This window comes from Drosophila miranda, chromosome 3 (genome assembly GCF_003369915.1).
Source record: "Drosophila miranda strain MSH22 chromosome 3, D.miranda_PacBio2.1, whole genome shotgun sequence".
NCBI classification, from domain to species: Eukaryota; Metazoa; Arthropoda; class Insecta; order Diptera; family Drosophilidae; genus Drosophila; species Drosophila miranda.
The window spans coordinates 23,471,455-23,498,417 of record NC_046676.1 but is presented as its reverse complement, the minus strand read 5'-3'; the positions used below and the strand labels follow the sequence as shown (position 1 = coordinate 23,498,417).

General features: G+C 47.8%; 5 protein-coding genes and 1 long non-coding RNA gene across 9 annotated transcripts in view; 3 read left to right on the top strand and 3 right to left on the bottom strand.

Moving 5' to 3' along the window:
* LOC108159266 (probable RNA methyltransferase bin3) overlaps nt 1-11,562 on the bottom strand; it is a 42,510-nt gene extending 30,948 nt beyond the window's left edge. Inside the window, exon 1 of one of the 2 annotated variants that reach the window (XM_017292424.2) lies at nt 11,316-11,562. The gene's annotated coding sequence lies outside the window, so the exon portion shown is untranslated. Of the gene's footprint in view, nt 1-512; nt 887-11,315 lie in introns of those variants that run through there. The other variant, XM_033392513.1, reaches the window with a different exon arrangement.
* On the top strand, nt 3,948-5,693 carry LOC117188513. Its single transcript, XR_004472614.1, has 2 exons — nt 3,948-5,188; nt 5,245-5,693. It is a non-coding gene; the product is annotated as an uncharacterized LOC117188513 (long non-coding RNA).
* A 512-nt stretch (nt 11,563-12,074) lies between the features above and the next one.
* LOC108159267 (tetratricopeptide repeat protein 7B) lies at nt 12,075-16,282 on the top strand. Of its 3 annotated transcripts, none has more exons than XM_033392514.1 (9): nt 12,075-12,383; nt 12,460-12,742; nt 12,799-12,910; nt 12,970-13,903; nt 13,958-14,506; nt 15,041-15,138; nt 15,201-15,314; nt 15,385-15,581; nt 15,647-16,282. In XM_033392514.1, exons 1-9 carry the CDS (start codon nt 12,254-12,256, stop codon nt 15,777-15,779), a joined length of 2,550 nt encoding a protein of 849 aa, XP_033248405.1. In that variant the 5' UTR covers nt 12,075-12,253; the 3' UTR covers nt 15,780-16,282. The 3 variants fall into 3 exon arrangements, with proteins under 3 accessions (XP_033248405.1, XP_017147914.1, XP_017147915.1); XM_017292425.2 differs by having other exon boundaries at nt 12,076-12,383; nt 15,011-15,138; XM_017292426.2 differs by having other exon boundaries at nt 12,077-12,383; nt 12,799-12,843; nt 13,413-13,903; nt 15,011-15,138.
* A 104-nt stretch (nt 16,283-16,386) lies between these two features.
* On the top strand, nt 16,387-18,535 carry LOC108159268 (trichohyalin). Its single transcript, XM_017292427.2, has 2 exons — nt 16,387-17,285; nt 17,360-18,535. The coding sequence occupies exons 1-2, from the start codon at nt 16,710-16,712 to the stop codon at nt 18,371-18,373; spliced, it is 1,590 nt and encodes a 529-aa protein (XP_017147916.1). The 5' UTR covers nt 16,387-16,709; the 3' UTR covers nt 18,374-18,535.
* Nucleotides 18,536-20,009: 1,474 nt separating this feature from the next.
* On the bottom strand, nt 20,010-21,890 carry LOC108160777 (zinc finger protein 665). Its single transcript, XM_017294979.1, has 2 exons — nt 21,423-21,890; nt 20,010-21,354 (listed from the first exon to the last, which is right to left on the bottom strand). The coding sequence occupies exons 1-2, from the start codon at nt 21,829-21,831 to the stop codon at nt 20,504-20,506; spliced, it is 1,260 nt and encodes a 419-aa protein (XP_017150468.1). The 5' UTR covers nt 21,832-21,890; the 3' UTR covers nt 20,010-20,503.
* Nucleotides 21,891-23,281: 1,391 nt separating this feature from the next.
* Nucleotides 23,282-25,187, bottom strand: LOC108160835 (eukaryotic translation initiation factor 3 subunit F-2). The gene is made up of 2 exons (XM_017295074.2): nt 24,195-25,187; nt 23,282-24,133 (listed from the first exon to the last, which is right to left on the bottom strand). Exons 1-2 carry the CDS (start codon nt 24,297-24,299, stop codon nt 23,372-23,374), a joined length of 867 nt encoding a protein of 288 aa, XP_017150563.1. The 5' UTR covers nt 24,300-25,187; the 3' UTR covers nt 23,282-23,371.
* Between the last annotated feature and the right edge of the window lie 1,776 nt (nt 25,188-26,963).

Below are 26,963 nucleotides of genomic sequence, written 5' to 3'. Positions count from 1 at the left end.
TCTTTGAGCGGAAGAAGAGAGTGCCAATTTCATTTTGAAATGTTTTAATTTTCCTGCCTTAATTATTTTCCCGCACTCTACCCCTCTCACTCACTCAGACTCTTGCTCTCTCTCTCTCTCTTCGCTATTGATAAATATTTCTTTCTGTTATTTATAGGATTTCCTTTTGTTGTTGTTTTTGCTGCTCCGCCGTTCGTTCACTACGTTTTTTTTCCCGCACAGTGGCTCACGCGCTCACGAAAATCGACTCTCATGGGAATGAGCATCAATTAGTCGCACTTTCCACACTCTCTGCACACTGTGCCAGCGCGCTCTCTGCGTGCAAATGTCGTTGAGGAAGACGAGGAAGAAGAAGAGCATACAACATATCTTTAATTGTTGTTGTGCGCTATTTAAACTCTCACACAAGCACTCACAAGCTCACACACATTCTTTGACTGCATTTTTCGACACTTGCAAGGGAGTGAAATGTGGTTTAAATTCTCTTTATTTTTATTTCGGCAAATACTTACAAATATTTTGTATTTTTGTTTGCTCTGAATTGGCAAAAAAAAATCGCTATCTCTTGTTTAGTTATTTGTTTAAGCTCTGCTTCAGCGTTAGTCACTTTGTTACGCACTAGTAATCTTGCTTTTTTCCGCAGTGTTTTGCCGTCGGTGTTTCGTCTTTTCACTTTATTTCTCACGGCACAGCTGCTTCTCGCTCGTTTTTGAATAATATTTTGAGACAAATTTGACACTATCTCTCCATTGCTTCGTTTTCCGCGGCACGTTCACGAATGGGATTGGGATTGAGCGGCAAGGCCGTTTCTGTCGACTCTTTCAGTTTCCGTTGCCGCTATTCCGCTATTCATTTTGCCGAATTTGCGGGAAACATGTTTACAACCGTGCGCAGCTGATATATATGGTGATTGGCCTCATGTTGCTAGAACTCATGTTGCCGAAACAACATCAACATGTTGGAAAAATTATGTGCGATAAGTTGGTTTAGGTGCGATCAAATTGTTATTTAAGTTCGATACAAGGGTATTTTGGCAGACGGGTCTTTTGAATTGGAGGCGTCTCTCGTATAGCTCTACTATCTCCTGGAGCAACTTGATTTCTAAGGAATATTTATTGCATTATTAATGCATATTTCGTTGATCTGACTACCAGGCTGTATATCCCTTGTACATATCTCCTTTTTAAAGTTCGATAACACAATTTTAAATTTCGATATAAAGTATCGCAGCATGTGGCAGCGAAGTCAAGTGTTGCGGACTCATGCTGTTAGAAAGCGTATGTTTGGTAACATTTCCGACAAAAGACGAGAGAGAGAGAGAGCGTGGCGTGTTTCATTTCCATTCATAGGATTGGGACAAAAACGTGTTATTCACTCACTCTCTGAAATGTTTCATTGCCAAGGCGTGGAACGATATGGAACACTGACGGAACGTCGTCATGTTCTTCTGGCACGTGAGTAAGTGGAACATGGAAAAGTGCGACCGACTGCACGGCCGACCGACTGACGGTGAGATATGAAACGCTTTTGTAGTTTCGGCCGTCGTTACGTTTGTCTGTCTGTCTGTCTCTCTTACTCACCGGCACGCCGACTGTCTCACGCGTTGCTCCGCTCGCTCTTGCTCTTGCAAACAAACAGTCGGGGCATTTCTGTTTGTGTGTGTGTGTGTGTATGCGTGTATTGCGCCATCGCCAAGTTGATTTTCTGGCCCCCGCGTGCAACTGTATGTGTGCATGGACGTGTACGTGAACGGCTGCGGCTCTGTCTGCTTATATGTATGCACTCATGAACGTTTTCGTGCACATTTTCGTTTGTTTACAGTTTTTCAGTTTTTTTTTTCTATACGCTGAATGTGGGGAAGGTACTATCGGTCTTGAAAAGCATTTTGAGTTAAAGTTAAAGGGTATCCAAGATGCATTGCTGAAATCTGCAACTGTTATTTTTCCCCCTATCCGCAGGAGATAGGCCAATTTCGGTTTTACATTTGAAGAAATTATTGTCAGAGAAATGAGGACGTAATTGGTATGGAAAGGGTATGCACAGTGCGTTTATTTACTCTACGCATTTTCGCTTTTCCCCGAGCTTATGTTTTTCATTGCGTTTGATTGTTTTAAATTGAGATTTGTGTGCCAAAAGCGTCGTTGCAGCCGCGCATGCTTGTCGCTCCTCACTCCTCGCTCCACGCTGTTGTTGTTGGTGTCGCAACCCTAGACTGGACGGTGTGTGCAACATATGAAAATGTACAATAACAATAAATAATTGTGGCCGCAGGAGTAATCTACGAACTTTTTCGTCGTTTCATTCTATCTGGTGGTTATTTCCATTTTTGTTGTCTTTTCCGTGTGACAAAAATTAATTGGATTATTTTTGGAAGGGATGGGGGGTTTGGGCAGAGGGTGGTAATGTTTTCGGGGCTTTTTGGGTGTTGGAGCAAAAGTTTCTGATTAGCTTTCTTGTTCCGGACACTTCACGGCAATCGGCGGCCATTTGGCATGGCTCTCATAAATTACGTACTAACCCAATTAGGGATCGTCTAATTTCGTTATGGTGCGCGTACACGTCAAAGCGTGCGGAGCAAGGAGTATGTTGCATTGACGTTGTTGGAGCCACCACCTCACCGCCAAGTGTAGGGCGGCAACAATGGTGGGGCAAGAAACAGGTATAATCAATGGAAGAAGAAGCCCAGCGATTCAACAATCTTTCCATCTATTGCTGGTTCTGCTGTTTTTTGGCAGTGAAGAAGTTTGGCAACGTGGCCGGAGGTGGCCGGAGGTGGTGCTCGATGACCTTTTACGAAATCGAAAAGCTTATAGCCGCAAGGTCGATCTCCCCTGCATAACAATTGAGTGTGGCAACAACTCCATTCATATGTATGTATGTATAGACCGCAATTGTGCCGCAAGCTGCATCCACAATGAACGATAAATGTAATAGAGACACAGAGAGGCGCGCACACACACACACACACACTCTCACACGATCATAATATTGCCTTAATCAAAGAGAACAAAAATTGATTGCATTATTGACAAGCCGAACGCCGAACGATAAGCGAAGCTAATGGCGACAATCCATAAAGAGATGTTCCCTCTCCCTCCCTCCTCCAGACAACAGCTCCCAACGAAAAGGAAAGACTAAAAGCTTCATTGATACCCTTGGCGAGTCATCGCCATCCCCTGGCAGTCAGGCAACTCTTTCTTCGCTTTAAATCTCTGATCAAAACCTTAATACCCTCGGCAAAGGGTACAGATGTACGTAAGCCTCAAGAGCAATCATTACAATAACCGCAACATATACAACGTGATAGAGGGAGAGAGAGAGCGAGCGAGGCGAGTGCTATAAAAAGAGAGAAGAGAGAGAGCAACACAAAATTGCAGGCAAAACTATAAATAGCGAAATAATGTGATAAGCGCGCACACATGAAAGCGACAAGCGGTTTTGTGCCCATTACCGCATGGGTAGTGTGGAAGGTAGACCTGAGATGGGGAGAGTGTGGAAGGAGTGGTGCTGCAGCAGCAGCAGCAGAAACAGCGACGACAAGTGCCAGGCTATCCAGGACGATGCGGATGCCAACGTTAACGCCGCTGCCAACGCCAACGCCAACGCCGACGCATACAGGGATGCAAACGAACGCGAACAAAGCGCATAGAACTCTGTTCTGCGTTCTTTCTCTCTTCCACTCTCTATCCCCCATCTCTCTCTTGCTGCCGAACATACCCAGAGCATAACAAAATTTATCGTTGTCAAGCTATCGCCACATACTCGACATCGACTTCGAATGCGGGAAACGGGGGCGAACGGCCGGCATCAGCGGGGGACGACGTTCTTGTCCAACTACTGCACAGTGGTCTCGGATTGATGTACTGCAGTCATATTTCCCCTTGAGTGGGGTGGAATTTCCGAGCCCACTGTCGCTGTGGTTTTCCCCCACCCCAAGCACCCGCTGTTCCATGTTGTTGTGTTTTGTGGCTACGTTTTCCACAATATTTTGTAGTCGGCAGCTTGCAGCCACTGTGCGAGTTTTCGTTGGTTTTCTGTGTGCTTTTTGCGGAATTGGAAATTCGTGTTGGTCTTGGGGAGTGGCTAAACGCCCAAAAAACTGCCCCAACTAGTCAGCGTCAGAGGGAACCTGAACTAGGGATGCAAAATTAATTGCTTCGCTTTCCCGTATAGAGCACATCACGATATTGCACTATGTTCCACTGTTCCGTTCCTCGCTTTCCCACTGATAATTTCTGCTCATATTTCCAGAAAGCCTCTCTGTCTGTCCGTCTCTTTCTAGCTACATTACATACATAGCTTCGCTGCTGCCAGCCGGAGGAGCATCGGTAGCTGGCAACATTGTTGTTGTTGCTCTCTTGAGTGGGGCGGTCTCAAGTGTGGTTGTTGTTTTTGCTGTTGTCAATTTTGTTCAGATAATAAAAACTAACAAGTTGTGTTTATTAGTTAACAAAAGCAAACGGCAAAGTTTCAACAGGTTCGTTGACCAGCAGCAGCCATCGCATCGACACATTGAACGTCATGAACGGTGAGACGGAGAGCCAGAGAGCCGGAGGAGGAGATCATTACGCAAAAATAAAAGTAAAACCGAATGCATTGCTGCCTGCTGGCGTGTGTGTGCGATAATAAAAATAGTAGAAATTAAAAACATCCCATGCCTCTCATCCCGTGTGCTTCTCATTGTCTTTGCTCTGGTGTGGTGCTGCCTCTTCTTCGCAGTGCTCGGTATCAAGGTCAGATCGTTGGTATTTTAGTGAGTGCAATTTCGAGCCAAATAAATTCGCATAGAGTCGCTCTGCCCGGCACTAATGAGAGTCGCTGGCAGAGGCAGTGACAACAGCGACAGCGACAGGGACAGCGACGTGGCCAGAGGCGGCTGGCTGGGCAGCGACGCGGGCAGAGAGCTGTGACAGATGCACTAACGTGGATTAAAAATGTGCAAAAGGCAAACACAAAAGATTGCGGGACTTAAACAAAAGCAACCACAGCAGGAGAGTGGGGGGAGAGAGAGAGAAACACAGGGCAGCGCAGCACCAGCAGCAGCAAAAACAACAGAAGTACAAGAACAACAAACAATGGCAAAGTTAAACGGCTCTCTCTCTCTCGCTCTCTTTCTTGGCTGCCTAATCTCCCCAAAGTGTGTGTTAAGTAGGGTGAATCATTACCAAAGCCCGCTCGCAAGATATTGGTATGTGTATGATATTATTTAAGGAACACTACCACATATTTTGCTTTTGTATACAGACCATAGACAGCGAGAGAGCAGCAATGGCTCACCCTGTTTTAATATGCCTGCTCTCGCTATGCAAATGAAAGGAAATGGAACAGCGGTGGATTTCGAGTGAGTTTCGTGGAGCAAGCAGAAAAATAACATTAAAGCGAAATTAAGCAGATAAATTATTCAGAAATACGTACACACATTCATATGTTCATGTATTTGTATTTGTGTGCTGAACATATTGATTGCTTGTTAAAAATGTTAATTAATTTGTCTATGAGCTGGCAACGGTAATTAAATCAAGCGTTAGGCAAACACAACAACAGAAAAGCGTATGCCCTCCCACACATACATACATATGTACATATATAACTACAAAATCTGTATATCTGTGCATTGCAATACAGTGACACTTGTCCAAAAAACACACACCCATTCAATGGTCAGCATTTAAAATATAAAAACAAATCATAAACTGAAATCTTCAAACTGTATTTGTCATCACTTTCATGTGCTGTCATATCTGGTATCTGGTGACTAATTGAGCTTGAATGTTCCATTATAGAGGGTTTAGCCTGTACAATAAAATAAATGTCCCACACACAGTCCAGGCCGTCTGTCAATGTCCCAGAGGGGAAATTACTGATAGCTGCACTACTCAGTATTTCTCTTTTTATCCTGAGGGTATTATGTTTTTAGCCAGATGTTTGAAATCTTAGAGAGTGACCCCAACTATCGGAAAGGGTATCGAGTGCTGCGGCACCTTCGGCCAGTCCTTTCTTTTTTGAAATATCAAGTGCTTGTAGTTATTTTTGAACTGACATCGAACCGTTTTCGAAAAAATTGATAAAGTGGTCGTTACAAGTTGGAATATTAATAGTATCCCAAGTGGATAAGACTCCCAGCGACCAAGTCAAGGTCAGGTGAAGGGGCCAGTTATGGAACCATCGATCGATCAAATGCGCAGTTTCTGGCGGTGTGTGAGTGAAATTTTAATTGAGTTCAGCTCGAAAGATGTACAGCTTGAAAAATCTCATAGGAAATTCACGAAAAAAAAAAGAGAAGAGAAATACACATTGTAAAATATCAACCACAACGTCAACGGAACGCATAAAAATGCAAATGAATACCAATACTAAAAGTATGAATATGACATCCAGCATTTCGACTAGAATATACCCTATACTATACTTGGTATACTTCTTCTGTGCTATAGAAATTCTTAAATTGAGAGGTTAACAGATGAAAATACTGCCCAACAATACAGGCTGATCCAAAATCAGACCCTTCTCTGTTTTACAAAAGTACAGCATACCCTTCTACCCTACCGAGTACCCTGTAAAAACACTAGGCGGCTTTACTCCGTATATATACGTACTTTTTGTACGTGTGGGAGCGGGAGCTCACCCTATATATGTCTGTATGTGCGTGTGAGTGAATGAGTGAGGCGGAGGAGCATTGAGCACGTCGGCTGGCCGCTGCCGGCGTCGAGTTCGGCGTCGCCGTCGCAGTCGACGCAGTCAAATGTCATTTTCCATTGCAATCCAATGTGTGTATGTATGTAAATATGTATTTATGTGAATGCATATGCAGAGCATACATGAAGAACATGCTCTCCGCATTCACATAGCAACATTTATAGGCATGACACACACACACACACACACACACACCCGCAATTTTACTGTACTAAAGAAGCTGTTGCAAAAAATGTGAAAAATTTAAGCAAAATTCAAAATTCCTTTTGCATATAAATTCGTATTTTTAGTCGCCTGCTCTGCCACAACCCACGCCCCCCCTCCACCCCCGCAATGGTGACGTCGCTGCTTTTCATTCAGTTTTTACTTTTTCTTTAGTTTTGTTTTGTTTTCCCCAACTTTTGCGCGGCTTTGTTTTCCCTTGGGTTTTTTTGTTCCTATTTTTTATGCTTTTGCCCCCTCAACATAATTTATGCTCGGAAATGTTGTTGATGTCATATGTATGAAACAAAACGGAAAACTTGATGCAAAACTTGAGAAATTAACATATAGGGGAAACTCTCTTGGCCGACTTGTGGGGAAATTCTGCTTATTGGAAAAATCCCTGCGAGGGACATCTGCCATCATTTAATGAACATAAAATATAACATAACCATCCGTTTCCTGTTTCTCTTTAAGATAACGACAGGTCATAAGAGCAGAAAGTGGAAAATGGAGCGTAAGGATAGCGTAAGCGGGAGGATGTAATAGGAATTGTCAGATGCAGAAGATACCCCCAGTCGTAGGGTCCAGTGGCACAGCAGGGCTCAGCAGGAGTCAGGAGGGTACGTACGTATAATATTTTTCCTCTCTTTATTGGCATCCGGAAGCCCGTGAAATATTCAGCAATAACAAAAATAAAAAACAAAACTTTTCAACTTGAAATATAATACGTACAGGAGGGAAAAATGTGGAAGGGGTGTGGCAAGGGGGAAGGGTGTCCCCCCATACATCTGTACATCTGTACATCTGTGTGTGGCACATTGTCCTACCTGCTAAAATACACATGTTCAAAATGTTAGTAGAAATGGTAGAGTAGTGGAGTGGAGTACCAGCCAGCAGCCGAAACCAACCAAAAAATGTCCCGCCTATAGCGCAGTGCCAGCATTTTCCGGCTGATAAGAAGTGGGCGCGGGGTAGGTGGGCGTCTAAGAGTGAGTAATTCGCATTTGTGTATGTGTGATGGAAGAGGGGGTGACTCCCCCCTAGTCAGATAGATAGATATTGGCATAAAGCGAAGAAGTAATCGTGGACGTACATAAATTCTCTCGTTTTTTCACCCTATTTCTCTATCATCTTTCGGCTTTTTTTTTTGTTTAGTTTTACTTGATTTATGACTAGCACAAATACTAGCAAACACACACCCATATAGGGAGACAGAAATCGAAGTTTATTGATAGCCGCGTTGTGGCCATAAAAACAAGAGCCACAGACTAGATTTCGTGTGGCGTATCGGCTGATACCCTGGCATTTGACTGTTCCTCGAGATGAACCGGTACCAGAGACACCCTTTGTACTCGCTGCGTAAGGGGTATCACAGAGTGAAGGCGTACTGTGGCTGGGCGTGGCTTTTCGGGGAGATGCTGTGTGTGTGAGTGATACAAGAGAGAAAAAACAACAAAATATATGCCGTGTTTATGTTTGGCACTTGTTTATGGCCAAGAAAACTGACAAAAGCAGATGACGAAACAAAATAAAATTGGATTGGGGCAGCACTCGAGGCCGGAGTACCCTATCGCATTCCACTCTCAATGAATACTCTTCAGAACAGTTTTGTTCCCAAGAGTTCTGTTCAGAATATTCAACAATTTGGTGCTTTTTCTCATTATCTTTGGACATTGAGCCAGTGGAATACCCTTTACAGTTGTTTCAGGGCACTCTTCTATTCCACACGATTTACCCATTATCTCTCGTTTGGCATCAAACTAAGATTGGTCTCTCACTCTTTTTGTTGTTGTGTGTATTTTTTCTCGTTATTGCAAAGAGACCCAAAAGCAGGTCAGTAAATTGAGCTGGACCCCCAAGGGGATGGCGGGGGGCAGGCAGCTGATGGAAGCTCTCTGCTAATGCTTGTCTGAGGTTAAATGACATTAAAGAGCGAAACGAAACCAAAGCCGTTGACATCGTGTCACATGGAGGGGGTAAGGCGAGGAGAATGAGGGGAAGGCGCCCATCAGCAAACGAACAGAGAGAGGTAGAGAGAGAGGCACACTTAGGCACCCTAAAAAAAAAAAAAAAAAACTGTACTGTATGAAAGAGTTACGTGCCAAAGCCTTGCCAAAGAGCGTGGGGACCGACGGGGTAAAGAGCGCGTGACTTGAAGGCAAATGGAACACAAAAAAAAAATCTCAAAGGCAAAGCCTGCAAAAGATGAGCGGGGAGGGCGGAACAGCACTCTTTCACAGACAAGAAGAGAGCAGGGCAGGGCGGCCTAATGAGGATAACTTCTAAGGCAGGCGGAGAGAGTGGGAGAACATGCCCCAACGCCTGGAGGTGAGGAGGTCAGCAGCGTGGAGCACCTTTTGCCCAAAAAGCAACAAGCAAATAAACAAGAAACAAAGACAAAACAGTCGCCATGCAAATAAAACTAAACAAACAAAAACAATTGGAGCAAAAGCAGCAGCAGCAGCGACAACAGCAAACATCGGCGAGGGGAAAGGGGCGCCCCGGTTAGCCGAGGCTTTTGATACCCTTTGGCAGCTACCCATACTATGATATCAGGCAACACACAGACGAAACGGATGCGTATGTACGGCTTTAAAGACTTGAAAGTTTTTCTGCCAACACTTCAATCACAATCGCAATACGCTCTTCCCTCGAAGGGTACAATAATCAAAACTTCACCCCCCACGGGAGGGGATGGGGGGAAAAGTGTGCACAGAATGAAAAAATATACGATTGACGCTAACAAGCAAAGCGTCAATAAAAACAACAACAACAACAAAGAGTAGCGTCGCTTTAAACGTGGCCTCTGGAATTTTTGTTTCATTTGCCAAATTGTTTCATACAGACAACCACACACCAGCACGAGCGTGAGAGTAAACCTAAAGAGAGCGAGAGCACGCGAGAGAGAGGGAGCGAATCCAACTGTTTCAACTTTGCAACGTTTTTTTGTTGTTCCATGCGTGAGCTTAGCGGCATCCTCTTCCCTCTTCCCACTGCCCGCTGCCCCACATCCCAGCAGACATCTCTTTCGCTCCCACTTTTGCCGCCCCACTGACTTCGCACTTGGTGCTAGAGAAGCTTAGCATGGGGCACGGCACTCTTATGCTTAAACGCAATGTGCATGTGTGAAGACGACGGTCTCCCTCTTTCTTTCGCTGCTAGGGCCTCCCCCAGCAGCCACCTGCTGGGGATGCAGCGCACACCAGCAAGTGCACACATGCTTGAGTGTACGCACAGTGGGAAAATTAAATCCGTAATTTATTAAAAGTAGACAATATCCCTTACATTTTCAATTTGAGCTCAACTTGTTCTGAGGCACGACAGCCACTGTGCGAAGCTGTAACTGCCGTTGTTTCCATGTTCTCCCACCCACGTCGCCCTTTGCTCATGGCACCTCTTCCATCTTGCTTATTCATCTCGTTCCCCTCTACTTTTTATTCACGTAGCACTTTTGCCTTGTAATTATTGTCATTACGTCATGAACAGGCAGAACCGCGACGCGCAATGCAAGACGCCAAACCACTCGCCCCGCGCCCGCTTATACGGCGAACCACCCTGCATGAAGCATCTTTCTCACTCTTTCTTCTCTGCTGGGCATCTTTTCGACCCTCTCCTCTTTCGTTTTGTTTTGATTCGCCATGGCTTTTAATTTGGCGCGACGCTGTCAAGGTATATTAGTACGAAGGTAAGTGAGTACCCATGTGAGTGCCAGAGTTCCGCTCTCTATCACTTACTCTACTTTCCTACTAATATACCTTTGAAACTGTTCTATGTTTGAGAGAAAGGAGAATGACTGAAGAGAGGGAAAAGCGGCAGGGAAGATCAACAGCCGGAGACGACTTTTGACGACTCTTTTGTGCTTATTTTAATGTGCATTTAAATGTTTGCTTTTACGTAATAATTTTTTCTTTTTATTGTTAGAACATGCCATGAATGTCTAATAGGAAAATCATTTCGAAGGCATGCAATATAGAGAGCGCCCGGCAATTAACTTTTAACATCTAGATTCTACAGAGAGGGAGAGAGAGAGTCACGCAAACGACGCGTAAAATTGTTCAATTTGAACTTGAAAAGGGATATGGCATGCATTTTGCTATCCAATTGAGAGCGGACACCGAGTGAGAACAAATCGAAATGTAATTAAAATCAACAACAAAAAGGAAGAGCACAATTCACTCTCACTTTTGAATATTGCTCTAGTCTATCTCCCTCTCTCAGCCGCTAAAAACTTGAGTAAAGAGGGATTGGATAATGTGTGTGTGGCACTGTGCGGCGTGCGCAACAACAACAAGAAAACAGCTGAGCGGGAATCCACACACAAGCACACCCCCCCCACATAGGTTCCATATATATATGTATATGTACGATTTTGCTTTTAGCTTAATTAACTAAAACAAAAAATGACTATAACTTACCGCTTAATGGCGGCTCTATATTAAACAATTTATCAGAGTTGTTTGCAATTTACGGAACTCGTTAACACTTTTCACTGTTAATTCATTTAAAAATTTAGTCAGAGTTCACATATGTACGTACAGTACATTTCTCTTATTTTTATCGTAAAAAGCCGCACAGATATTTTTTTCAACGCGAATAATCCGCAACGCGTGTGGCTCCAACAAAAAAAAAATTTGACTGGGCTTCAAGCCCCAAGCTGTCCGGCGGGTCTCGTCTCCATTTCCAATTTTCCCCATGCATCCCTACAACCATGCAACCGACGGATGTCTAGGTGGCGTATGGGAGTTTCTGTACCCTATTTAAAATAATTGTGGTTAACATTTTGTTTTCCAAGCCTTTTCTTAATTGATGGGATTGAAGCCAAAATTTAATATTGAGTTTTTCTCAGAATTACCCATCTATTCCATTGATTATATATTTACTCATACATTTGCTATTCGCGTTACAAACATCTGAAAGTCTCATAATAGCCGTTCATCTCTTATCAATGAGTATCGATATATGTGTGCGGTAAATCACGTAGACTGCATGTAAGTAAACATAGATGGCGCTTTAGAATCCATGTAAAAGTCACAAAGAAATACAATTCGATGACGTTTATTGCATGAAATTCAGATAAAAGAGTAAATTTTCTAAAAAATTCGCTACAAAATGCAAAATACAAAATTCCAATTCCTTATCTTAGAAAAACACCGATATCTGACAAATATATATCGATATGTTGATATATGATTAGTTTACCATCCCTAATGAAGACGAAAAATTCCAATATTGTTGCTGTAATTGGATTAAACCAAAATTAGGTAAAAAGGAAGCGTTCGACCCACACAACACACACGGAAACAGCCAGCGCGTACCCAGAAGAGAACTCTCCAGCAGCCAATTGTCCAGCCGGATGGCCAATCGCAATATGCGAAGCACTACAACCAAAGTCGAAGCCCTGATCGAGAGCTGTCGCAGCGAGGGCAAGTGGCAGCGCGTCATCGATCTGACGGACGAGCTGAAAACGGGCTCGCCCCAGAATGGTGAGTAGAGTCTCTAGAGGATCTATACGGACATATGAATCAATCTATTTTTGTGTCCCCCCCCCCACCACAACAGAATGCCTGGCCAACTTTTTGGTGGGCGAGGCTCGCCTGGAGAGTTACCTTGAGGAGAATGCCTTGGTTGCTGAATCGAACTTTGGACGCGCCAAGACGGGCTTGTCCGAGGCGCGACGCTACCTGAATCTGGCCCTTGGGGAGTGTGGCCAAAAGGCGGGCATTGCTTTGGATGCTTACCTTCTGCTGGCCAAGCTCTGTTTCGCCTGTGGCGAGTTTGAGCCCAGTCTGGATAACTTTATCAAAGCGGAGCTCAACACGCTGGCCGAAAAGGAGCTGACATTGTGGGTAGATCCCATGGAGATTGAAAGGAAACTAAATCACTCCCTATCGCTTACAGACGCAGCTTGAAGATCCTGGCCGAGTCGTATGCCATCAAGGGCCTGTGCCTGGAGCACCAGACATCCAAGCCATCGTCCAAGTTCAAGAAGGCCGAAAAGGACACGGAGATGGTGAGTGATTGCAGGAATCTCTAAAGGATGCCCTAAAGAAATGCCATACCATCTTCCAGATAAGTTGCTTTGAGCGCGCCTCGGACCTGGGTCTGCTGTATCTGCAGGAGTACGACATCGTGAGTGGCAGCAGCAGCTCCAACAACTCCACGGCCGGCTCTACGCTGAATGTGAACGCCAGTGTGCAGCAGTCGAACAGCAGCTTTGCCATCAGCAGCACTATCCCCGCCAGCGGGGCGGCCACCCACGAGGTGAACCGTCGCATGGGCGCCATCCTGGAGACGGCCTTGCAGCGGGCCCCCATCGTTCTGATCAAGACGGGCAAACTGCAGGAGGCCGTGGAGCGGTACCGCATTATGCTCAATGCTATCGAGACGAGGGCCACCCAATCGCTGCGCCTAACGCTGACCCGCCAGCTGGCCGAGGTCCTGCTCCGCGGTGTATCCGGCACTATTTACGCGCCTCCGTTTACCAGCAAATCGGGAGGGAGTACGCTGCGTGGCGGCGCCTCCAAGAAGCTGTGGAAGCCGCGCAAGTACCAGGCCCGGCAGCAGTTCTCGCCACGCAACCAGCAGGAGGAGGTGATCCTCCTACTGCTGATAGCCGAGGCCCTAGCCGTGCGCGACACGGTGCTGTCCCAGAGCCCCGAATTCAAGCAGGCCCGCCAGCACGCCATGGGCAATGTGACAGCCGTCTACGACCTGCTAACCCTGGCCACGGTCCGCTGGGGCCTCGTCCAGCTGCTCAACGAGTCCTTCGAGAAGGCGCTAAAGTTCAGCTTCGGCGAGCAGCACGTGTGGCGGCAGTACGGCCTCAGTCTGATGGCCGCCGAGAAGCATTCGCATGCGTTGCGGGTGCTGCAGGAGTCGATTAAGCTGACGCCCAGCGATCCGCTGCCCTGTCTTCTAGCCTCGCGGCTGTGCTACGAGAGTCTCGAGACGGTCAAACAGGGACTGGACTACGCCCAGCAGGCCCTCAAGCGGGAGATCAAGGGTGAGTGGAGAGAAATTTGAAAAGGATTTATAAATCAATATGTGTACTCTGCAGGTCTGCGTCCTTCGCGGAGCCAACTGTTTGTGGGCATTGGACAGCAGCAGCTGGCGATCCAATCGAACCTGCGGAGCGACCGCGATGCCTGCCACAAACTGGCGCTGGAGGCCCTCGAGCGGGCCGTCCAGAACGATGGCCACGATCACCTGGCGGAGTACTATCTGTCGCTGCAGTATGCGCTGCTCAACCAGCTGCCCGAGGCTTTGGCCCACATCCGCTTCGCTCTGGCCCTGCGCATGGAGCATGCTCCCTGTCTGCACCTGTTTGCCCTCCTGCTGACGGCATCGCGACGTCCTCGGGAAGCCTTGGGCGTGGTGGAGGATGCCCTGCACGAGTTCCCCGACAATCTGCAGCTGCTGCATGTGAAGGCCCATCTGCAGCTGCATCTGGAGGACGCAGAGACGGCGCTGGCCACCGTCCAGCACATGCTGGCCGTCTGGCGGGAGGTGTTCGAGGCGCAGCTGACCGGCGAGGAGGAGAAGCACTCGGACACCAAGAGCGGCGTGCATCTAGTGCACTCCTCCCAGATGTCCGACAAGGACTCGAGTAAGTGTGTGGGCCCCCAAGTTTGTGGGCCTCTTATTGCATCTCAACAAATCCAAATACCAATCCATATATACTAACGTCTGTGTTCTGTACATATGTCCCCATATACAAACTATATCTTCTCGATCTTCTGCGGAATGTGTCTATTGTATAAAAACAAACAAACCAATCAAAATCCAATCAAATAACACTCAAATAATTGTAAGTTTCCGATAAAGGAGCATTCCTTGTGAGGTTCCTGCTCTGATACCTGACGATCGGGCAGGTGCCACGCGTACTATTCCATTTCTACATAGTTTTGATCGATTTGCATAGCTCTCTTCAACTTTGCCTGCTTCTCTACAATATTATCTACCATTTTTGATAACACTTTCTGCCTGTTTTATGCCTGTCTCGCTTTTGTTTATATCTCTCACTCTATACTGCTCCATTTCGTTGTTGGTCTTTCTACTCTTCGAAATTCTGTTTCGAACCTATTTATATAATGCCCTTGAACTCTTGAAGATTCGGTGTATGCCGCTTCTCTGGCTGCAGTTTCGCGCGTGGAGCACGCCGTGAGCGAGGCGGCCAGCTCTCTGAGCTCTTTCACGCAGCGCCCCGGACCGCGAAGACCCTGGATGCTGCAGATTGAGGTGGGTATTTGGAGCCCTTGCTTAACAGCTAGTCACATCACCCCTTTGGATTCCCTTTTCAGATTTGGCTGCTGCTGGCGGACGTGTATTTGCGCATTGATCAGCCCAACGAGGCCCTCAACTGCATCCACGAGGCCTCGCAGATCTATCCCCTCTCGCATCAGATTATGTATATGGTATGCCAGAGTCAGAGCCACAGCCACTTCTGGAATGTGCTTTTGTCTAATGGCAACTCCCTTTTTGCAGCGCGGTCAGGTACATGTGTATCTGGAGCAGTGGCGTGATGCCAAGCAATGCTACCTCAATGCCGTGGCCGCCAATCCCAATCACACGGAGGCACTGCGTGCCTTGGGCGAGACCCATTTGATCTTGGGCGAGCCCCGGCTGGCCGAGAAGATGCTCAAGGATGCGGCCAAACTGGATCCAAATTGTCCCAGAATTTGGTGGGTAATCCAACAAAAGATGTATCCCCTCTATCCTGCCTCATTGTTTTTGGTATTTCCCATAGGTTTGCTCTGGGCAAGGTTATGGAATCCCTGGGGGACTTCTATGCGGCGGCGGATTGCTTTGCCACATCGCTGCAGTTGGAGCCATCGTGCCCGGTGCTGCCATTTACCTCGATTCCCCTGGTCTTTGAGTAGAGAGCGATCCGCGGATCCTTTCGTTTCGTTACGTTTCGTTTTGTAGAAGATTCAACCTCGACTAACCTCAAAAGTGAACAGCAATATTACTTACTTAAACGTCTCTATAAGCCCCAAACCGGTTCGCAGTAATTAATGAACTTTTTTTTTGTATTCTGTGTCCCGTCAGTATTACAACATTTCGTGTAATTATGGATCGACAGATCGATCTGCCTGTGCGTATTTGTGTGTAAATTATTAGCTAGAAAATGTTCAAGTTGTTGTCTATAAATCTATCTATACTATGCCTTCGTTGATAATAACCAGTTCTATGCTCTATAAGGAGGAGCTTCATCTGCCCACGCCCCCCAGAAAATGTGCTACTTTTGTTGCTCTCTCTCTTCTTTCTATCTCTCTAATTTATTTTCTTGTAATGTTAACTAATGGATAATGATTTGATTATAAATTATATATCTAGATATAGCCGAATTTAAAGTTCAACAAATATATGAAGAACCTTAAAACCGTTGGCTTTCCCTTGCCTTTGTCCTTGTTTAGTTACCCTGCCTTGTGTTGCATGCCACACACACTCCTTTCACTTTCCGAATTAGCTAATTGACGTTGGTAATTTCCGCATTCTGTTGGAGGCCATAATCAGACAGAAATATCCCCCTTAAAGAACCTCTAAAACTGTCAGAAGGGGGGTGCTGGCCTGTGCCTAGGGGTGGCATTGGCGGGCGTTGTCCGTGGCAACTGGGCCTTTGGCCAATCAATAAAAAAGTCAACAAGCAAGTCGGAAATGTCGGCGCAGGGCGATGGCACAGGAATTTGGGTTGATTACGTTCTAGCATCGAAATAAATCCCTGTTTAGAGTGTGGCCTCATTGGGCGAGGACTGGGACCCGATTGCCCGTACACTGTCCCATGAAGGAGCAGCAGCGACAGCCGAAGGATGACCCCAAAGCGTAAGCGTCGCGGACGCAGCGAGTCCCGGGCCAGAAGCAAAGCCAAGCTGCAGGCAGAGCATCTGCAGCTGCTGAAGGAACTGGAGTTGGCGGACAGCTGCTGCGACATTTGCCACTGCGATTGCTACAGTTCGCACGGCAGTAGTGGGAGCACGACTGGACGTGGACAGCAGTCCCAGCACGGCAAGGAGGAGGCGCTGCATCAGTTGGACAAGGAGATCCAGACCCTCGAGCATTTGCAGCGCAGGGAGAGTGCCAGAACGGGTGCCGCATCCGCAGGCAGAAGGAGTCACAGCAGTCAGCGACAGCGCAGTGCTTCCAGATCTCCGACTGAGGGGAAATCCTCGCGAGCCCAGAGCAGACGCGGTTCCGCAGAGTGCCAGACGCGTGCCTCCACATCGGCCAGGAGTCGGAGATCCAAGAGTGCCGGCAGCCAGAGGTCCAAGAGCGCCTGCAGCCAACGGAGCGACACCCGGCAGGGACATCCGAAGGAGGAACAGGTGGAAGCGAAGCCCCAGCCACGACAGCGCCGCGGTGCTCAAAGGGATTGCAAGATGCTGCAGGTGAGTGCGGGGGCGTGCGGTGGCGTGGCTCCCAGCATTGCAGCAATCGAAATTGAAATCTCTTCTCCCCTCAGTACTTTCTGGGGCCTCTGGGAGATGCCCCCGCCCTGTCCATCCATGGCAGAGGCAAATCCAAGTCGCAGGAGAACATGGCTCTGGTGCCACTCGGCCATAAGCGAGGCGATGGCAAATCCCTGTGCGCCTCCATGGCCAATCTCTGCCTGGCGCCGACTGTGCGGGCCGCCTACCAGCAGATCCCCGACCACGACCAGAAGATCCTCAACCGAATGGCCGTGAAGCGGAGCCAGCAGGCGGCGGACAAGGAGCACGCCTGGCTGGCGCGCAAGTACTGGGAGAACGAGCGTTTGGAGCGCCAACTGCTGAAGGTCGAGCAGGTGGAGGAGTACAAGCGGGCGGTGCATGACAAACAGTTCCAGGACTACCTGATGACCAAGGCTCGTCTCCAGGCTTTGGCGGAGCGGGATCTGGCGGAGCTGCGGCGCCTGCGGGGCGCCCTGGATGCCAAGGATGCGGCGGCCAAGCAGCGACTGGCTTCCATGCGGCTGGAGCGGGACATGACCCTCTGCCAGCGGCGTTGCGAGGAGCTGCGTCGCAGCGAGGCCGTCACCGTGCACCAGGAGGAGCAGTACCTGGACTCCACCCTGCGCAAGCGCGACATCTGCATGCGGCTCAGCCAGCGCCTCCATCGCGCCGACGAGCTGCGCGGCCAACTGCTGGAGGCCTACCTGCGGCGTCTGCAGCACGACAACTACGTGGAGCAGACCCAGCACGAGGAGCACTGGCGCGAGCGACAGCACCTCGAGCGGCTCAAGCAGGAGCAACTCAAGGAGGACATTCAGCGGAAGAGGAGCCAATCGCAGCGCTTCGTCGAGGGCCGACAGCGGCGACAGGAGGCCCGGTTCCGCACGGCCAAGATCTCGGCCAGCCTGCGGGAGCTGGTGCGTCAGTCGGTCACGCCCGAAGGTGCCACCGGGTCCCAGGGCCCAGATCAGCAGGCTCTCAACACGTATGCCCAGCAGCAGGTGCACTTGGGCCGCCTCCTCTTCGAACGTTCGGCTAGGGATTGAGGCTTAGGGCTGGCTGGCTACTGGTTGTGTATATAATATCGCTAAATTGTTGTTGGTTTTTGTGTAAATAAATTGCATTTGAGATATGAGAAAAGATCAAAGGTTAGGTCAGAGATGTATCTGCTCCTATAGCCTTATCTTATCTCAAATTTTGGATTAGAATCTCGATAGCTCATCAATTCTTTAATTTGTTCTGTCCAGACAAACCATAATCTCTGCCTCATTTCGCTCATGTAGAGCCCATCGTAATTCTGGTGTCTCATATCAGTCATCCGTTGAACCCAACATAAAATTGGGAAACAATCCAAAGATTTGAAGTACAAAGACCCAGCAAACAATGTGCGAATCGCGTTCATCAATCCCTGGAGCTGAATGGGCAGGGCGATAACAAAAGGTACACGGAGTCGGGGGTATAGAACACAGATCTCTGGGGTCGTTATTTATGGAGGGAGAAGAGTACTCTTATACGAGTGCAAACACATCACATCAAACCCCACCCAGAAACTACGTTCGAGAAACAGCACGTCCGAAGACACACACAGATCCGCAGAACACAAAGACAAAAAAGCCTTGATTGGGTCACTGTCTGGAGCGGAAGACTCTCCTCTCCGTTGGAGTAGCTCACGTTTTGGCTTGGTTGAGGGGTAAACACAGGGTAAGACGAGGTGTAGCCGCAGTGAGTAACCGCATTAAGGAAATGCCAAGCATCCTACAAGGGACGGAGACAGAGAGACCGAGAGACAAGGTTATCATTGCGTCCCGCCTGTGACTGTGAGTAATTCCACATTCCATAAATCTCCGACCTAGGCCATCCATGCGGTCACTTCCCCGCGTTTGTGTGTGTGTGTTTTTTTTTATCAAACTTAATTAGATTAACACTTTAACTACCCTTTTTGCTTTTTTTTGCTCAAGTGCATAATTGTGAGCGTTTCGTAATTGAAGCCAATGCTGTGGACCATTCAAAAGTGTCTTCACTTCACTGACTAGTGGCTGGTGGGGAGGGGTTTTGGCTGTGGTTGTGCTCTGGAGGGGCCGATCAACGCATCGGTTTGGGTCAGACTGGGGGGCGTTTAATCAGTGATGATACTACTGATCAGCTGGGTCTGGAGCAATAAAACAGAGAGAAAGGTGGATGATAAATGAAATTGGTTGGCTCTAGATCGTACGATCTTCTGCTGAAGACCTCTACTTTTTGTCCAATTCAAAATCGGAGTTTCTGGGTTAATTTGTACACAAACTCTACAGGAAATTCATCAGTTTTGAACGTTCTGGAAATACTGGTATTTTACTTGCGCTTTTTTTTACAATCTGCCTTTGGATCGACCCTTCGGTTGGCACCCGGGTCTCTCTCTCTATCTCTATCTCTCGCCTCTGCTTAACTTTATTAATGATTTGTGTACATATTTGATTGTTGTATTTATTGGCTGTAGACACACGGGTAGATAGACGGACGGGGGGCTCTTGGTTATAGAGGGAGAGGAAGGTGATAAGGCGATAAGCCCTATACGGGGGGTTGGGTTGGGTTTCATAAGACTCTGACATTATAGAATAGAGAGAATAGAGAAATATCCAAGATAACCTTTTGAATGTTTGTAGAGGGATTATCAGGAGAGAGGGTTTCAAAATGGTTTCTACCTGTTTTTTGGAAATGATTTATAGTGTTTATTGGTTGAATCAATTCATTTATCCATTTATTCTATATATATTTTACTCTATATTATTATCTGGAACTATTTTTAGCTTTGTTTTGATTGTGGATGCCACCTTTTTTGCACGATTTCTTTTTGAAATTTATTTCTGTTTTGTTTTTTATATGATTTCTGGCTTCGCTTTCACCTCGAACCTCGAACCCCAAGCCCCCAGAGTGTTTCGTTTGGCAATCATCCACCATCCCAAAAATCCACACACGCGAAACGTACAAAAATGTTTGCGGCTCTTGCGACATTGAAACGGGGCGATAAGAGACGAGACGAGACGGGACTGGAAGGGATGGGATGGGGGCAACAATGTTTGCCAAATCTCCGATTGTGCAACGTCTAATCCGCGTAATACTTGATCCAGGGACAGGGACCCGGGACCCGGGAACCGGAACCCAAAACCCCGAAACCCCAAAACCGGACGGACCCCGCCTCAACTCTCGATGGCGGCCTCCATCTCCAGCTGGGCCTCGATGATGTCCGCATGCTGCCGCACCATATGATTGTTGAGATTGCCCACACTCTGGTAGCACTTGTTGCAGTAATCGCAGCCGTAGGGCTTCTCCCCCGTGTGCACCAGAATGTGGGAGCTGAGGTGGCCGCGCGTGAAGAACGACTTCTCGCAGCGATCGCACTTGAAGGGCCGCTCCATGTGCGGATCGTGCGAGCGCATATGGGTCCTCAGATCCGACTTGGTCGGCCACGTCTTGGTGCACTTGGAGCAGGCAAAGATCCGGGGCTTCGACTCGCCCGTGTGGGTGCGCAGGTGGGAGCTCAGCTGGGTGCGCAGGACGAACTTCCGCTCGCAGTGATCGCAGCTGAAGGGTCGCTCGGTGGAGTGCACGGACTTCACATGGTACCGCAGGCTGTGGCGACTCGCGAAGCTCTTGTGGCACTCCTCGCACTGGTACAGCAGCTCCCCCATCCCGTGCACGGCGATCATGTGCAGTTTCAGCTGGAAATTCCGCGTGAACTTCTTCTCGCACTCCGTGCAGGGATGGAGGGACCGCGGGGAGTCCGGGGAGCGGACAGCAGCAGGAGAGGATTTCGGTCGCTTCCGCTTGGGCATGGCCTTCGGGGGCTTGGGCTTCGTCAGGGGCATCTCTGGTTCTGGTACAGCGTGTGGAGCCTCTAGGTGTTCGGCTGTTTCCGTCTCGAGTTGAAGGAGAGTGCCGGAGTCCGTCTCTGGTTGGTGGAGGGGCGTGTTCAGCGGCCCGGCATCGGCATCCCAGAGAATGGGCGCCTCATACGGACTCGAGAGGCTCTCCTGGAACTCCAGGGTATCTAGAGGGGAGGGGAGTCATCAGGCAATCAGTCAATCAGTCATTCCGCAAGACCTCTGCACAACTCACCGAAATCCACGGTTTCCATCAGGGGCGCCACATAGGCCACCGGTTTGCCCTGCAGCACCGGCATCATTGTGTCCTCCAGGCTGCCCACCTCCCGCTCCAGACACTCGAGGACATCGTCCAGGGCCAGGGCGTCGCCGGCGGCCACCGTGTGCTGCCACTGCTCGTGGCGGGTGCGGAGCACCAGCTCCGAGTGCTCGCACTCCCGCTGGAAGTTGCGGGCATCGTGCAGCCGTCGCAGGCACAGATCGCAGATGACATCGGTGAGGCCGTCGCCGGCATCCAGCCGCAGAGTGGGCGCCAGCGCCTTCAACTCTGCGAGCAGGTGGTCGTCGTGGATGTGGCGGTAGAGCGGCGGCTGCTCCAGCAGGCAGCAGCGGCAGATCAGGGGTTGCTTCAGCAGCGAGAACATAATACTTGGGAGGGAGCGTCTGCTCGGCTCGCCGGTTGCGGGACGTCTGAGAGCAGACGACGAGTCCGGCTCAGGCTCAGGCCCAGGCCCAGGCCCGTCCCGGTGTTGGTGATGGCTATCAGGGCAGGCGCACCGATAGCCCTTGGCTTAAGCGATAAGACGGCGTCGCAGTGGCTGTGGATGGGGCACATGCAGGGGGGCGGGGGATCTCAAGAGAGCCGGAGATATAGACAAGCAGACAGGAGGAGGGGGCGGGAAAAGAGCAGGAGGCACCACGGAGGGAGATTCGCTAATTTGCAGTTTGTGGCTTACTAATTGAATAGCATCCATGGACGCATGTGCGTCCCTGAACCGCGATAAGGAGCCCACCATTATCTCAACGTTATATTTGGGTGGTCCGTCCGCCGCTCTCTCCTCCCGCACCTCCCTCTCGGGCGAGCACCAATCATCCCCAAATAGATTGCTCTTATCGCCGCCCTACTGAGATCTGCGGCTCATTGCGGATTCCCCATCTTTCAGTTGTTGTATTCACCCTGGACTTTCGACGGGCAAAACGGCCCCAAGGACTGGTTTAAATGATTGGCCACCCAAAGGACTCAATTCTGCGTTTCCCTAAGATTCGATTGATGTGAAAATTTGGTGGAAATTCCCTCAAAGAAAATGGTTTCCCATAATCGCAAGAAGAAGCTGGGGAAACACACACATTTCTATTGGGGAATGATCTCATTGCCTGTTGGGGAATCAAAGGTTCATTTGTACTTGGGACTCCAGAGTGTGTACAATCAGATCGATGTATATATTCTTTTTATGAGATCTCTGGAAAATCAGGTTAGGTCGCAACTAAAGATCAAAACTGAACTGCCTACAGATAGGATCTAGGAACGGTCATTGACATTTAGGAACAAGGAAGAATAGTCCTGCTTTTGGATTGGCTTCTAGAATAGAATAGATCACAATTCAATATAGTTTCTGGATACAAGCTCTTAGAGGAAAGGCAATGCATATCCTTGAATAAAAAACAAGGTGATCATTCTTAGTGATCTTTGAGGCTTGGAACAAGAAAGCTTAACCCTGATTTTGGATAGTCTTCAATCACAAATGAAATATAGTTTCTTAATACTAGTTATTGTGCGATCGTAGAGATTCTGCACTCAGGCATAGCTTGAACAAAACTCATCTTAAAATAGATTATATGTGAGTGATCCTTACTTGTGATATTCTAGCCTTGAAAGGCTATGCTTCTGCAGAGTGTTTTATGTACAAATCTAAAGAAACTCCTCTGCAAACATCTGAGCAATAAAATACAAGGGTATACAAAAACTTTCCACAAGATCTTCATTCTTGGCCTCCACACATGTGAACCGAACCTCATAGAAAGTGAGCTTTAGCCGCTGATAAGACACATACAGTAAGTACATAGCTGTATGCCCAAGCAAACAACTGATAATGGTTATCGCTGGCAGTGCAGTACGTGTCGGTCGGGATAGCCCTCCCCGAAAAACGGCGCTTTATTGATTAATTGAGATCAGATTTTCAGAGCCTAAGCATCCTCCATATCGGATAGACGTTCGCTGAGCTGCAGCTCGGTCTTGATCATCGAGGAGAGTGTCATCGACATGAGGACTTCGCGCATATTGGTGTTGAGCATGTGACGGAAGCGCTCCGGCTCCACCATCGGCACCGAGGTCAAAACATTAAGCAGGGCACGGCCGACGGTGTTGTCGGGGCGACGCTTGCGGTTGAGGACGTCGTTGATGTAGCGCAGCAGCTGATCGAGCTTCTGCTGGATGTCCTTGGTGGCGTCCACCACTTGCACGAGTTCTGGCAATAGGCGGCCCGCCTCCTTGGGCGGCTCTGCGCACTGCCTCCCCATGTGGCGCATGGCCACAATATCCGGCGGTCTGAAGTAGATATCCATCGGCAGCTGCGAGAAAAATAGGCCCTTGGTGCCCCCGGGCACGCCCGTCGCCACGGGACAGAAGATGCGCGTGCTCATGCGCTGGCCCCGCAGCGAGGTGTCCATCAGCAGATGCAGCGGCTGCCCGCTGTGGCACTGACGCGCGTAGTATTCGTGCAGCTCCACTGCTGCGGCCGAGACGGCCCTGCCGGTGCTGAACCAGCCCACAACCTTCTCCCGCGGATAGGCGATCTGCGCCATCTCCAGCATATCGTTGTCGTACTTCAGATCCAGGTCGACGTGGCAGTTGTTGTCCCAGTGCATGCGGTGCACCACGCTGAAGCAATTGGTGATCTCTATGCGGCCTGTTTTGCCCGCGACGGTGCCCAACAAAGTTCCCACCACCTGATTGAAAAGACGTTAAGAAACGAATAGAACACTCTTTGCAGTGCGACAAAAGCATTACCTCTGGGACGTCCTTGGCGCGACGCTCGTAGGCATCGATAATCTGGAACAGCACCAGAGGGTGCAGCAGGACCTTGGCCTGCAGATTGAAGTTCGGAAGCGACATAATAGAGGAGGATTACACTGTATTTTCGATGTTACAAATGAAGAAAATTTCTAGCATGGGCTGTGAGCGAAATTTCTGGAAAAACGTCAAATTTGTGTGAACTTGGCTGCGCTTGAGCACTGTTTTCCGTGCTGTTGCAACACTAGTCGTTAAAAGCAGAAAAGTTTGCCAAAAGGAAACGCGGAAAGTGAACATGAAATCAGCTGGAATGCGGATTCGGATATAAAAAGGAAGCTGGAATTTTTCCTCTATTAATACGATTATGAACTTGAACCGCAATCATAAAGATCATAAGATCGTAATCGCAACAAAATATACGCAATTAATGGTCGCCACAGGCTTTTCTAAGACTCGCACTAAATGAGCATTAAACTAAATTGAATCAGCAGACCCGAATACACTACGCGAAAGATTCCTCAAAGACAATATAAATAGTGAGGTGAGTGTTGAATATTACGCTCATCCAAAAGTGCTGATTGGTGCTATGGAGACTATGCTGATATGGCGACTATGTGCAGGTTCTGCGATAACCTGTCGTTTTTAACAGTGCATGGGCTGATGTCTTGGCGCGCATTCAGAACCCAATCAAAGGAAACACAATCTTGTTAATGCCGCCGCCTTGGACAGTGTTAATGCTGGACTCAGAGATATGTATGCTTGGGCATATATGTATACTCGTAGGTACATACATATACATATATGTATGTATATATATAGATCGCACACATGGCTTGATTGCCCAGAATTGAATTCAACATTTGCATGCCTCCGCCTCACCGCTACACCTACTCAATTACCCGATTACCCGATGATCCTCTGCCGAGTTGAACGTGCTCGGCTGACATTACCATTACTCTCTCGTACTATATAGAGAATCGGACCGTGATACTTCCAATAGTTCGTTCTTATATGTATATAGTATATATTATTTTTATCGCACATCCACATCCACCGCCAGAGCCAGTGCCCAGAGCCCAGAGCCCAGAGCCCAGAGTTTTATTTTTTGTTGGTGTGTTGTGCGCTTTTCTCTGTTTGAAATAAATTGTAAATGATTTTGATTAAAATTTCCGCTTAAATTTCTCAGCCGGAATATCTGTGTCTCATTTTTATACCCGATACTCAAAATGAGTATTGGGGTATATTAGATTTGTGGTAAAAGTGGATGTGTGTAACGTCCAGAAGGAATCGTTTCCGACCCCATAAAGTATATATATTCTTGATCAGCATCAATAGCCGAGTCGATTGAGCCATGTCTGTCTGTCCGTCTGTCCGTCCGTCCGTCCGTCCGTCCGTCCGTCCGTCCGTCCGTCCGTCCGTCCGTCCGTCCGTCCCCTTCAGCGCCTAGTGCTCAAACACTATAAGAGCTAGAGCAACGATGTTTTGGATCCAGACTTCTGTGATATGTCACTGCTACAAAAATATTTCAAAACTTCGCCCCGCCCACTTCCGCCCCCACAAAGGACGAAAATCTGTGGCATCTACATTTTTAAAGATACGATAAAACCAAAAACGCAGAATCGTAGAGGATGACTATATGTTCTAGAGTGTAAAATCTGAACCAGATCGTATAATTATTATAGCCAGAATCAAGAAAACAATTTCATTCATTCTCGCTCTGTCTCTCTCTAACACACAGGTTTCATGATCGGCTTTGCCAATTGCAAAATATGAGTTCAAGGATCTCAGAACCTATAAGAGCCAGAGCAACCAAATTTGGTATCCACACTCCTGTGATATCGGACCTTGACCGTTTTGTGTCCAAATTTCGCCACACCCCCTTCCGCCCCCACAAAGGACGAAAATCTGTTGCATCCACAATATTGCAGATTCGAGAAAACTAAAAACGCAAAATCATAGATAATGACTATATTTATCAGATTGCTGAATCTGGATCAGATCGGATCATTTTTGTAGCCAAAAGCAAGAAATTAATTTGCAGTATCGGGTATAAATGTAGAGTTGCGGTCTCCGCAGCAACTCACAACGTTCCCCCTCGTTCTGCTTCTATCTATCTCCCGGCTTCTCTCTCTCTCTCTATGTGTTTAGTGTTTGCTTTTTTTTTGTGATTTGGAAATTCTTGGGGGAAAATGATTTAGTCGCCTTTATGTTCGCCAATTATATTTATGGCGCATAGTTTTCGCAAATTTCTATTTATTTTATTGCAAAATGACGCACGACACTGACATTTCCAGAGTGTCGTGCGATTGCCCTGGTTGTCTCACTGTCGTCTGTCTTGATGCGGAAGACTGGGTTTCTTTGGGTAAGAGCGTGGGAAGAATTTCTACTATAATGGGTCCTCATATGGATGGCGTGGGTATAGCGCAAATGGCATCAGTGATGGGATTTAACCGATTGGGGGGCCCTCAAGGAATGTTTTCATTCGTTGGATTGATCTTGAAATTAGTCCTTACTTTTGATCTTATCATAATTAAACGAATATATACATAAAAGTCCGTCAAACTTCTCAAAACAATACATATATCATTTATCATAAAAAACCCCTACCAATAGCCCACTAAGCCATCACATTTTCTATCTTGGAGTATTTTTGGCCATCTTACAGCCTAAGCAAACAGCATTCCTTGCCATAAACTCGAAACACTTGTGCGGATCGGATGCATAGTTCCAATGAAACCTCCACTCTTCGGGTCATAAAAACCCTGC

What these genes read in the sequence shown, in the direction of transcription:
- LOC108159267 (XM_017292425.2), top strand. Translation starts at nt 12,254, where the DNA reads ATGGCCAATCGCAATATGCGAAGCACTACAACCAAAGTCGAAGCCCTG. An exon ending in CCGAAAAGGACACGGAGATG is followed by an intron (nt 12,911 to 12,969) that starts GTGAGTGATTGC and finishes ACCATCTTCCAG; the next exon opens with ATAAGTTGCTTTGAGCGCGC. An exon ending in CCTCAAGCGGGAGATCAAGG is followed by an intron (nt 13,904 to 13,957) that starts GTGAGTGGAGAG and finishes TGTACTCTGCAG; the next exon opens with GTCTGCGTCCTTCGCGGAGC.
- LOC108159268 (XM_017292427.2), top strand. Translation starts at nt 16,710, where the DNA reads ATGACCCCAAAGCGTAAGCGTCGCGGACGCAGCGAGTCCCGGGCCAGA. An exon ending in GGGATTGCAAGATGCTGCAG is followed by an intron (nt 17,286 to 17,359) that starts GTGAGTGCGGGG and finishes TTCTCCCCTCAG; the next exon opens with TACTTTCTGGGGCCTCTGGG.
- LOC108160777 (XM_017294979.1), bottom strand. Translation starts at nt 21,831, where the DNA reads ATGTTCTCGCTGCTGAAGCAACCCCTGATCTGCCGCTGCTGCCTGCTG. An exon ending in GATGGAAACCGTGGATTTCG is followed by an intron (nt 21,355 to 21,422) that starts GTGAGTTGTGCA and finishes CCTCCCCTCTAG; the next exon opens with ATACCCTGGAGTTCCAGGAG.
- LOC108160835 (XM_017295074.2), bottom strand. Translation starts at nt 24,299, where the DNA reads ATGTCGCTTCCGAACTTCAATCTGCAGGCCAAGGTCCTGCTGCACCCT. An exon ending in GCGCCAAGGACGTCCCAGAG is followed by an intron (nt 24,134 to 24,194) that starts GTAATGCTTTTG and finishes CTTTTCAATCAG; the next exon opens with GTGGTGGGAACTTTGTTGGG.